The 12,602-nt window shown below is 43.2% G+C and overlaps 1 protein-coding gene across 4 annotated transcripts in view; it reads left to right on the forward strand.

The window, feature by feature from the left end:
* Positions 1 to 12,602, forward strand: part of LOC111072939 (ETS-like protein pointed) — a 66,172-nt gene that overhangs the window by 50,719 nt on the left and 2,851 nt on the right. Inside the window, exon 1 of one of the 4 annotated variants that reach the window (XM_022365025.2) lies at positions 9,318 to 11,050. The exons of the other annotated variants lie outside the window; for them this stretch is intronic. Within the exon in view, the coding sequence (XP_022220717.2) occupies positions 10,321 to 11,050 (730 nt within the window). The 5' untranslated portion in view covers positions 9,318 to 10,320. Of the gene's footprint in view, positions 1 to 9,317; positions 11,051 to 12,602 lie in introns of those variants that run through there. 4 annotated transcript variants of the gene reach the window in all.

Here is a 12,602-nt window from a genome sequence, read left to right on the forward strand (position 1 = left end):
CTTGTTGGCTTGGGGATACCTCTTGGTACTCGTGTGGGTGCGTTTTAGAGTATGTTGGGTTCAAGGAGATGTTTGTGACAGAAAGAATGAGGAACCCATGCCTCTTTTATTCAAACTCGATGTTTCATCTCAGAAAGAATAATTGGTTGATGAAATCAGTTGTTTTTTTTAGCTGATTTTAGCTGATTTTTAGTATCTATCCAAATCAAATTTTAACATTTTGGGACATATTTACTGAATATTTCCTCTAAATTAAATTCAAATCAATTATGTATATCTCCAATTTGGGTATCTTCTAGTCGTTATATAGTTGTATCTCATTCCCATCTGATTCATCATACACCTTTTGGTTTCTGCTTTCTCCAAAGGAGGGAGTTAATTTCGTTTCAGTTAAGGACATTCTGTTGTGGCCTCCATTAAGCCGCAATTTCCTTTGGCATTTGCGCCAAAAATCTCCCCCAAAAACCACCGCCCCCCCCCGTGCCAGTTCCAGTCCCAAGATCTATCCTTCTATCCCTCTGTCTATCTTTCTATCCATTCATCGATTCCTTAATCTTTCGCGTGGCCCCATCTTTGGTCTGCTGTCAGCGCCTTTGCAATTTCCTTGCATATTTCCGCTTTTAGGCGTTTTCCATCAGTTTTTCTTTTCGTTTCGTTTCTTTTTGTGTGTTCCGAATGCAATTCGTGTTTATTTATTTTACTCAATGGCCCAGAGCGGAGTGAGGAGCGGTGTGCGGCGGCAGGCAGGCATGAAAACTGTTTGGGGGTCTTCTTCTCTCACTTTTGCAATTTTCATTAACAATTTTCGGTTTTCTTGAATTCTGCGGCCGTCGCGCGTGTGCGTTAATTGAATTGTGTTGAAAATTTGTTTTCTCTTGCGTTTATTGTTGGCTACGAATCAGGCGCGAAATGATGGGAAGATTTTCATAGAATGCGAATTTGAGGAGGAAAATCTAGGAACATTTATGAGAAGAAAAATGAATGAATAAATGCATGTATGTTCATTCAGATCCTATAGCTCTCACTTTGCAACAATATTTATTTAAATTTTGTCCCAAAGTCCTACTGCACTTCGTTCCCTACTTATAAGTATTTCTTGTAACTTCCGGTTCCCAAAGACCGGAAAGACACAATTATGATGCCAAAGTCAACAAACAAATACTTGAGACTAAGATAAATCCCGAAATGGGTAGAAAATAGTTAAATTTTAAAGCAAAACCCACCCTCTCAGAGAGATCTACTGACCCAACCAAACCTTGGGAACACTTGTCCCACTCAGACCTCAGAAAAATAACGAAATTATATAGAAATGCGATTGTTTGGGAAAATCGACGTGCCATAGGGGTGTTCTCCTCTCACTGAGAGAGGGTTGTTGATTGAGGAGAGGGTGAGCGCAAATTCCGGTAGAGCAAGTGCTGGTCCGGACAGGGGATAGGGGGTGCTGTGCCGTGCATCTGATGTCTATCAGTGGATGCAACCACCATGGCAAAAGGACCTGCAGGACATTGCATTGCATCAGTGTTTTTTTTTTTGGGCGCAATAATTTGTCTCGACTCTGAGCCCGAAGCTGGTGGTAACACCTGAAGAGGTGGCCCCTGCCCCTGGCCCGCAGTCTGTGTGGAACGTGGGAAAATTCTCATATCCCTCAGAGACTCTACCGCTATCCCTCTCTCACTCTCCTTTCCCCTCAAGGCAAATGCAATTTAGTGGCTTGAACTCGTAAATTCTGTGCAAAAGTATCTTTTAGTTGCTGTTTTTTTTCGTTGTTTTTTTTCAGATTGTTATCACTCGAGAGTTGCTTGCCCTTTTCTCGCTACCTCTATTTTTATTCATTTTCATTTAATTTTCACATCGTTTGCCCTCTGTTTTGTGTCATTTATTTGTCTACATTTGTCTACATTCTCTTTTCTCTCTCTCTGTTTTCGTGATTCGTATTTTGTGGTTTCTTTTTCCACTCTTATTTTATGCTCTGCTCTGCTGTGCTCTTTGTTCGAAATGCGTCAAAGTGTAAATAAATTTGAATTTTCAGCTTGTTTTAGCTTTAATTTGTGTTGCCCCCACTCCCATTCCCCCGTCCCCTCTCTGTTGTCTTGCAATTTTCAAAAGTGTCGAGCCGCTTTCGTCTCGCCATCTACATGTACATACTATATGTATGTATATCGAGTGTGTATATAAAGTATTTTTTTTTTTTTTAGAGCTGTTGTCGGCTTTTGGGTCTTTTGATCTGTGCGCCTGCGCGCAGCTGATTTGTTGCTGTTTACCCGAGAGGTTTTTATACTGTTTATTCAGTTCTCTAGTAAGTATCTGTAATGCGCCCCAAACTTATCCACTCAATTTTTCAGAGATAAGAAGATATGATGGTTGGCACCACGATGGGAACTCTGAGAGGGGGAGTAGGTCTTTGGGTCTGAGAAGTGGTTCCACTTTGCTGCAAAAATCTGTTAATATGGGAAAAATACATAGATATTTGTTGTTTTGTTTTGTTCAAGGTATTTTCTAGTACACTTGCAGAATGTCAAGGTCTTAGTTTTATTTATTTTAAACGAAGTGGATATATATTTGGAATGGAGGATTAGTTTGGTGCTGTTTGTGAACTTCTTGTTGAAATCTATCTGTTTTATCGTTTACTGGAGTTATAATCATCTTTCATTAACCCCAAACTTATGTCTTCCATACCATATTCATCCGTTTTCCCATAGTTGTGATGGAAAGTTCATTATTTTAAAATCAGGAAGTCAATTAATTGCACCCTCCTGTAAATTTAATCATAATTTTTCCTTGCTTATAGAGCAATAAACATCTCTCATACCCGCACTGTTCAGACCCTCCCGTATATCGGAGCTGCTCTCCCACGCTCTTCCCCACGCACAGAACACGGAACTTGTATGGTTGTTCGTGTCCTTTAACGAGACATTACCGCGCAATGAGGTGGAACGACTTTGGGCCAGGTCCAGGGTTCCTGTCTCTCCATCATTTGTTGTGTAATTTATCAAAAAAAAAAAAACAAAAAAAAAAGAAGGAAAAACTATAAACAAGTTGGTTTTTGCTTTCCTGTAGAGCCCACCCCATTGGAACGGAACGGGCGTGGGAAAGCATTGACAACAAGTCGCAGGGACAACAAAAAGTTGGCCAATTAAAAACTCATTGCATCGCGTACAACGAGGTGTGCAATTAATGGTCTAAAAGGATACGATTACCACTCCCACACCCCCTATACCTCGCTCGTACCTTAGACAGCGGCACACCGAGTATGCGTATCCCAAGGATTGGCAAAATGTTTTATTGGTTTGCATTTCATTCCTTTTGAATTACATTTGGCTTCGGTTTCAAGCGAAAACAAAAATGAGCAACAAGCAACAGGCAGGAGGGAAGGGAGGCAAGGCCGTCCACAAAGCAGAGCCGCAGGACATTTCGATGAATCAAAGCAAAACGAAGAAGGGCAATGGAATGGGAGTAGGAGTAAGAGCAAGAGCAAGAGCAAGAGAGACCAAAAAGAACAGCAACAAGCGTAGAATGAGTAGACAACATCCGGTAATTTACTTCCTTTAGTTCCGTATCGATGCACCACCTTGAACAGTCTTTAAGAACGGCTCGGCCTCGGTCTTCGATTGTTTTTCGTTCGGTTTTTGAGTTCAGTTCAATGCCTTTCTTCCTTTTTTCGGGTAGAGATTTCATGAATTTTTATGAATGAAATCTACAACAAAAACTCAGGGAAGAAGGAACAATGGATTGCAGGCGCAAGTAAATTAGGCAAGCCCTTAGGGGCCCCCGCCGCCACGACTCTCAAAAGTGGCCTGGCAGGTAGAGATCCTCGGTCCTGGGCTATTCTAATGTCCCTATATAGCCCTCATATCGCTTGACTGCATCTTGTTCTCGGGGTAAACATACAAGCGTGGTGGGGGTACAGTGGAAGGTGGAAGGAGGAAGAAGGAACAAGGAAGAAGGAAGGAGCCGCCAGAGCCGAAGCCACAGCCAGTGCAGGAGCACTGGCGACTGCCTGCAGTTTTCTCACACTCGGATAAATTGTGTGGGCGATGCCCTGCATCTGTTTGCGTGCGTTCGTGTGTGCAAAAGAGAGAGAGTGAGAGAGAGAGCAGGCACAGGCACGCAATCTGATCCTAAAGGGCGAGAGGGAGAAGCATGAGAACGGTTGCGTTGAAGTTATTGGCAGAGGGGGAGACTTAAAAAAAAAGAGCAAAACTCAAGGTCCAACAGTTGTCCAGGCAAGGTAAAATAAAGGCAAGGTGAGGCATTGAATAAGGAGAGGAATAGCACTGAAAGTAATATACCTTTCCCCTGTATGTGTTCAATCTTACTTTATATATATCAGAAAACTATATCAGGAGTGGTGCTCCCACCTTATCCAAGTACAACTTGCGCATGCACAACAGTTGTCCATGGCTTAGCGCTATCTCGTTTACTCCCGCACACTTGCTGGCTTCGCACTCTTGTTCTACCTCCCACTCCTGCTCTCTGCCCCCTCCCTTGCTAGCGCACACATGTTGTCGCTGTCCGAAAATTCTGTCGACGCACGCAGTTTTACTCTCCCTCTTTCCCCTTGCTTTCTGCTGCTGCTGCTGCTGCTGCTGCTGCTGCTGCTGTTGGAGTTGTTGTTCTTGTTCTTGATGTTGTTGTTGTCATGGTGATAGTCGGACAGGTGCAGAATTCTCTGACATTTAGTCAGCCGCTTGAGTTCCTTTCTACCGCTCCCTCTCTCTCTCTGTCTTTCTCTCTATTTTACAGCCAGGGTTCATTCGTTTGTGCTTTGCGGCACTCTTCTTCTCCTTGTGACCGCATGCCACATTCGGTGCACAGTGGGAAACGGCCATAAATGAGCCATTTAGCGAGTCACTCTCTGTGCGCTCCTTTCGGGCCAACTGTCTTTTCAGAAGGTAGAACATCTGACACACACACAGATATGCACAGCTACACAGATGCGTAGAGTAGAACATACCCACATGGCCTTCAAGGAGCTCTGATTGTAGATCGGACAGATATCAAACATGATCATTTCCGGTTTCGGAAAGTGTTGAAATCCTGTTTATACACGTCGATCTGGAGATCAATGTAAGATTTGCATGTGTCAATCTTGTTTGTAAGCTTATCTCGGGGGATCTGTGTCTCACGATCCACAGAACATGATCACAGATCACATGATCAGCGATAGCTCGTGATCAGTGACTTTAATGGTTGCTAATCTTAGCATGGATTCGTATTGGGAACCGTTATGATTATCCATGGTTCTATCTATTCATCTCTGTACAGGATCTATGATTCATTTAAGGATCTATGTATATCGTCTCGCAATCCATAGATGGTTAGTTAAATGGCTTTAAATCTTTGTTGAAACACAATTCTCCCCTAAATCTAAGCCAGTTCAAAGATTCACCTGTAAAGGACATTATGAAACATAAATTTTCCCAGCTAATTTAAGGTTTTCCTTTGAACTTGAGCCACCTGATCCCAGATCTGCGATAAGCTCAGTTTCCTTTGCCATTTCCTAGCTGAAAATCAGTTAGTGTCTCATTTCCTATAGAAGTCATCCATTAGTGGTTTGGAAACTTCTCAGTTTTCATCTGAAGATCATTGACATCTCCTCTGAAGGATCTCATATCCTACTCAAGCATCTATCTACATCTATCTATCTATCGAGCGTAGAGATCACAATCAACAGATCAACAAACAGTCACTTGGCAGCATTTGGCTTAATCAAGATCGATAAGTGCAGACTCGTACTCGTAGATCAATGCATGGGATACACACATCATTACCAGCGCCTCCTTCATCATCAAGCTATACTCCAGTTCCAGCATCCAGTTCCAGTTCCATCAGCACCATCAACTACCATCTACTACCATCTCCATCTCAGGCTACACATGCGTTTTGCTATCAGAAAGTATCTGGTTTCATTTCCGCTCTCTGCCGTCTCTGATGGGAGCTGTGAAAACGCATGTGGATCGGTTCGTAGGCATCTCCAGCGTTATTATAATGATTGTTGTTTGTATTTAGCGTGTTGTTTACAAGTCTGGGGAACAATCAGAGAAGAAGGAAGACCTCTCTTTGGAGGTTGCATCTGTTTATTTTGTTGTCAAAATGCAGGTATTCCTCCGGCAACCTGAAAAAATTGCACAGCAGCATGTGGGGCTCGGTTTACATAGAAAATTGATATTATTCTTGGCCTCTTGCACGGAAGCCAGCCTCCCCGAAACAGGTGGGTTGTTGGGTTGTTGTTGTTGTTGCTGTTGGTAGAATGGGGGGTATCTTGGGGATAGTAGTGCTGCAGCTGTAATTATGATGGAACTACTGGGATGGGACTCGGACTGGGACTGAGACTGGTGTTTACGATTTCCTTCCGTTCTGCCGTCTAACAGTTTATTTATTTATTTATGTATGTGGCTTGCTTGTCTTCTAACAGGTTCGCTCTCTCTCGCTCACTCGTGGCGCTCGCTCGCTCGCTCTCTTTCTCCTTCTCCTATAATTGATATGCCTCACGCGCAATGCACTCACATCCGATTTACATTAGGCAGAGCGAGATGGTGCGACATGTGTGCACGTGTGTGTGTGTGTGAGCGGAAGTGCTTACATATACCAAAGAGAAAGAGAGAGAGAAGGAGAGAAAAAGATCGAGTGGATTGGAGTGTGGAGTGCAATTTGCACACGTGCACAGAGGTAGATAGAGAGGGAGATATACTCCGCGTAACATATCCTTAAAGATATCCTATATCTATCCTTTTATTCCTCATTCCCATTCCTCCCATTCCTTCATTAATTTGATATCAATTGAATGGCCGCCGAGTGCTCTCGAGTGTCGGCGGCAGCCAGCTGTTAGCTGGCAGCTTAAGGAACCATTCCTTCCATTTCGTATATCCTTGTCTTACCAGCCTCCTTTGTCATTGTTCCCCTCTCTGTAGGCGCTTCCTGTAACTCCCTCTCCGCTCTGCCCAGCTCTGCTCCGCTCCGCTCGCCAGCTCTGATTGCATTAAATGTGTGTAATCCTTTTGTTGGAACAAGTTTTAATTGAAATTCAACTGGAAAGTATACCCTTTTTTGGCACACACCACACTCTGGCACTCTCGCACTCGTACTCATCTTTACACTCATTTCGTATTCATTCAATGGAATGATAATTATTATGTTAACCCTTGGTCTGGTACTACCTCTTTGAACGTGTGCGTTTTGGGCAAGTAGGATCCCATCCGATCCGATCCTCTCTCTGTTCTTCTTTTTTTGGTTTGGTTTGGTTTGTTTTGTTTTTTTTTTTCTTTTTGGGTGGAAGTGTCGCCGGTTTTATGAGATTGTGATTGGTTTTCTCTGCTTTTCGGTGGTGGCTTTTCATCGGGTTAGGAAGGTTAGGGGAGTACCCTGGAGGAGGGGCACACGGGCACTGCCATTGCCACTGGCAGGGGTTCAATGGGTTTACCTCCTCTCCGCTCCCATCTTTCCATTGCCCTACGACTGTGCGCAGGCGCACGTGCTTCAACCGGAAATGGTCGTAAGCGAGGCGCATCATCTATCTCGCTTCAGCTCTTTGGTGGCTCCCCAGCTGCTGTCATTGCCTGTCTTCTCTTCAGTTGTTTTTTTGTATTTCCGCTTGTACTTCTTCTTTCTATTGTTCCACGCTCTTTCCACTTTACGCGCAGCCAAAAAATCAAAGAAGAACAAATATTTTTAAAATTTATTTTACATCATGCGATTATTATTTTTTTGTGGCGTGTGCTGCCAGAATTCTTAAGTGACCCAAAAAAAGCCAAGACCCAAGCCAAGAAGAAGCCCAACTCCAACGATCCTTTTGTGGCCGAAGTCCCAAACATGGTCAACAGCTGTTTTGTTTTTTGGGGGAGAACTTCCTTTTTCGATAATTATTATGTGTGCCGTTAAATTGGCAAAAGTTATGACTTTGTAAAGGGTAATTTTGAGTATTTTTAATAGAGTATTGGAAATATTTCTTTTAAAGCCGAATTCCACTGGAAGTATTTGTGAGAGAAATTGCAGTTTTAAACCGACTTTTATCATAATTTTATGACTAAAATGGTTCTATATAGGGTATTCAAAGTTTCAGGCCATAATTTACCCCATTCTTTCTGGTTTTATTTTTTGTGCTTTGTGCTTTATCAGCCCTCTGTCGACAAGAGTTTTCCAGGAAAATGCCAAGGCACTTGAGCCCTCGTTGCAATTGCTGCTGCTTCTGCTGCTGCTGCTGCCAATGCAATTGGAAACCAGACAGTGGTATGATAGCCATGGAATCAATAAGCGATTGATTGCCCCCTGCTGATAAGAGGCAGTATTATTTTTGTATCTTTGAGGTTGCGCTTATCGGGTGCTCTATCCCATGGCTAAGCTTTGCTCTGGGGCCTGGTTGGGGAACGTGCCATTTCGGACTCCACGTTTCGCACTCGTTTCGACCGAATCGAAATTGTCATTGGTTGGCAGCAGCTCCAATGTCGAAAAAATGCCCCAAAACACGTTTTCAGAGCGGGCCACCATTTTTTAATTTTATTTTTGGTTAGAAATATTATATAAACCCATACACGCTCATACAAACATATGTATCTCAAGACCTGAAGACACGTACGGCTTGGGGGTTTGAAATAGTTAACTAATTTTTAATTTTTGTTGCGTTTTTTACTTTGTACGGGTATGGTTTTTTTTTTTTTTTGGCATGATATCATCGCTGGGAGAGAGGAGGGGCAGTAGCCAATCCCACTCGGGCTCTGGGACTCTCTGTAGCGCTGAGATACTTTTTCTGTTGGCCATCAGCGGAGCTGCCCACTCGATCATCATCATTGGATATCTCAGAGGCGGACCAGTGGGCTGAAGAAACAGTCTTTGATGGCCATTTTGTGTGTTGCTGGGCGCTGTGTTGGCGTTTGTTAATGATCGAAAAAAGCTAATTTCGAGAAAACTGTACTACAGTTCGCTCCCCAGAGAGCAAAGAGGGGAGTGGGAGAGTGGGAGAAATCAACAAGTTGAATCTTGCTCGAACCAAAAAATATCATTTAAAATGCGCAGCAGTAGTCACTCACTAAAGAGCACACACACTAAACACCACACACTGATTATGACGAAGGGAGAGCGGGGGGCAATGAGAGAGTGTGAGAAACACCCTGTGAAAGTATGCTCCCCCTCCCCGCCGCCGATGATGATTATTATTTGCCATTGGCACACACATTCATTTCTTCTCTCTCGCAATGTTGTACGCGCTCTGCTCTCTCCCACACACACGCGCACGCACACGAACACGCACACGAACACACACACAAGCCAGCGAACGAAACGAACCAACCCGAGCGAACAGCAATCGAATGCACGAACGAAACAAGGCAGCAACTTCGGAGCAACTTCACTTCTTTCCCGTTCGCCGTCGACGACGGAATGTATCTCGGCTCGCTAGCACAATTCTTTTGAGATCCGTTTAGTGCTGGATTGCTCATACGCTCCGCGCGCGATAAGTGTTTTTAAGAAAACTTGAGAATTAAAATTGAAGATAAAACCCACACCCAAACTGGAATGAAAACAATATAATATTGTACATAATATATAACTTGTGCCTGTGAGTGAGAGAAAGAGTAAAGTGTGATATGCGCATTAAATTATCAACGGTGCCAGTTGCCAGTGCCAGTGCCAGTGGCAGAGTGAAACGGAACGAGTGCAGGGGGCAGTAGAAGAACCCTACAATTAATTGCCATTAAATTGCAAAAAATAAACCACAATTGGAATTACATATACGATAAAGCCGCCGACGGTGAAATAGTGGAGAGTGCGAAACATATATAGAGAGGGGGGAGAGAGAGAGAGATTTCCCATGGCATTTCAGAACACAAGTGTGAAACAGGAAATGAGGCGCTGAGAATCGATCCTCAATCATTGTGATTAAAATCTCTTCAAGTGTCACGCCCACATAAGTCACAACTAAAGTCCCTTGTTAAAATCCCCCTACGGCATAGTTAATACTTATCAATGCCACAAGAGCAGAGGGGCCCCAGGCACTCCAATTGATTAGAGCCCGCATAAAAACAGAATCATAAACCACACACAAAAACCAACGAAAATTGTATGTGTGACAGTGCAAAAATTAAAATATTCCAAAATAGAAAGAAAGAAGAAATCAATTTTAATACGAGTGCAAGTACCACCAGCAGCATTTAAGAGATTGACAGAACAAACCGAAACAGATCCCGCAGATTCCACACACACAGAAACTCTGGTATTCATTCTGGTTAATTCATCTGGACCATCGTCAATGACGCCTCGCTTTCTGATTAGCGAGGAGGAGTTTCCGTTTTCGAGAACCGATCAATTTGTGAACGAAGCAGCAAAGAGATGCCGCCCTCTGCGTTTTTAGTGAATGCCACCATAATCAGCAGTGCCGCCAACGCCTTGGACAGTGACAAGGAGTCGGATCTCCTTCACCAGCAACAGCAGCATCAGCATCAGCAGCACAGCCATCATATCCTCCAGCAACAGCAACAACAACATCAACAACACTACAACAATTACAACAACATGGTCCTGCAGAGCTATGAGAATTATCCCAGCTATCATTTGGGACAGCATCATCATCATCATCATACGCACCATCATACCCAGCAATCGATGCATCTGCAACATCATCAGAGCCTGCAACAGCAGCAACAACACTTACCACAGCAGCAGCAGTCGCACCTGCCACAGCAGCAGCAGCAGCCACCGCACTATGGATCACCCACCCAGCAGCAACAGCAACAGCCACAACAGCATCCGCACCATCGTCTATCCGGCGGGAGTACGGGCAGCACGACGACCACCTCCTCCGGCTCAAGTTCGAGTGCTTCCTCCTCCAGCAACACCTCATCGCAAGGATTTGTGCCCAATAGCAGTGGCAGCGGCAGCAGCACCACCAGCGCCAGCAATCTGGTGGGAGCTCTGAGCAGCTCGACGGCCGCCTCCTTGGGTCTGGGATACTTTAACGATATGGCGCCCTTTGGTAGCGACTCTGGAGGCGTGGGAGTCGGTGTGGGGGTTGGAGGCAATGCCTATTACACGGATTCGGATGTCAACTTCTTCAGCACAGGTCAGCAAATATTTACCAACATCAAAAACGGAACAATCCTCGAAAACTTTTTAATTACAATTTGTTGGAGTGTGAAAATCATCTGAAAGATACGTGGCGATGCGATGCGGTGTGGCATAATTAAATTCGTTTGTAATTCGTTTTTAAGTGTTTGACACGCAACAAGTTGACTCTCCCACTCTCTCTCTCGAGCCATGCCACAAGGGGTGGCAATAAGTAGATGGATGGCTGGATGGGAAGACTCTGTTGTTTGTTGGGGGGAACAGAACAGAACAGAGCACTGAACAGATTGACCTGGTGATAAGTGGCCAACACTTCTTGTGGGGACGCACTTCTTGTGGCAATTAGATGGCTTGTTTGCTGGTCGTGGGTGGGATAACAAGATTCATTAGAGGTACAACATTGTTATAAAATATACAAATCAAAAGTTACAAGATAGATTAAAGAGAACACAGTAAAGATTTAGCTTCAAAAATACAACAAAGATGCATTTAAAGCATAGTTAAAATATGCTTTAGATACAGTGCCAAATATACCGAAAAGTTTCAACTGATAGTACCAAAATACTTGACAGATATTATAGATACAACAGAGATTAAGAAGATACAACATAAATTATGAAAATATAAGACAGAAAATACAAAGATACAGAAAATACAACAAAATGCTCTCAAAAATTATTGGACCTAATACGAGCAAATTATTATACAAAGATACAGAAAATATTTGAAATATTCTGAAGACTCAACAAAGTACTCGCAAAATATAAAACAATAAAGACAACAACGAAATTTCACAAAAGATACAGCAAAAAATACATAAAAAATGCATCAAATTTATAAAAGATACTGCAAAGATATACAAGATACAAGATAGACACGACAAAATTACAGCAGATAAACAGTGTTACAGTAGAAGCACAATAAAAAGGATATCAAAAATACAAAGTATATACAGATATAAACCATACAGATACAATTCAGTAGATTCAGCAAAGACACAAAAATTAAAAAAAAATGTTGAAAAAAAAACAGTTATAATAAAAAAAAAAGATACAGCTACAGAAGATGCAACTAAAATGGAAGACAGATACAAGTAAAATCAACAACAAAGATATATTAAAGATGCAGCAGAAATACAACCTAGATAGATGCGAATACAGAGGCATAATTAGAAGATTCATTAGATGCCCACACAGAGATACAGATACAAATTGTACGAGTAGAGTATCTCTGCATCTCTGATGATGCTCTGATGATGTGATGCCTCCTCTCTCTCCTCTATTGCCAGCGTGTGCGAGAAGAGGCGGCACCTAAAAAGGCGCTGCGCTGCTGCTGCTGCCACACAACTCTTTGACCACCAGCCAACCAGTGGGGCTGGCTGCCTCGTGTATCTTTGTATCTGCGCAGTAGCGTCGCCGAGCGAATGGGAAACAGCGCTTTGAAAGCTTTTTCATTGCTTCTTCGGAACGACAGACAGAGAGTGTGAGAGAGGGAGAGAGGTAGTAGTCGAGTGAGCGTACAGCTGCGCATGCATGTATGTATTTGTATCT

This window comes from Drosophila obscura, unplaced genomic scaffold (assembly GCF_018151105.1).
Source record: "Drosophila obscura isolate BZ-5 IFL unplaced genomic scaffold, ASM1815110v1 contig_192, whole genome shotgun sequence".
NCBI lineage: Eukaryota > Metazoa > Arthropoda > Insecta > Diptera > Drosophilidae > Drosophila > Drosophila obscura.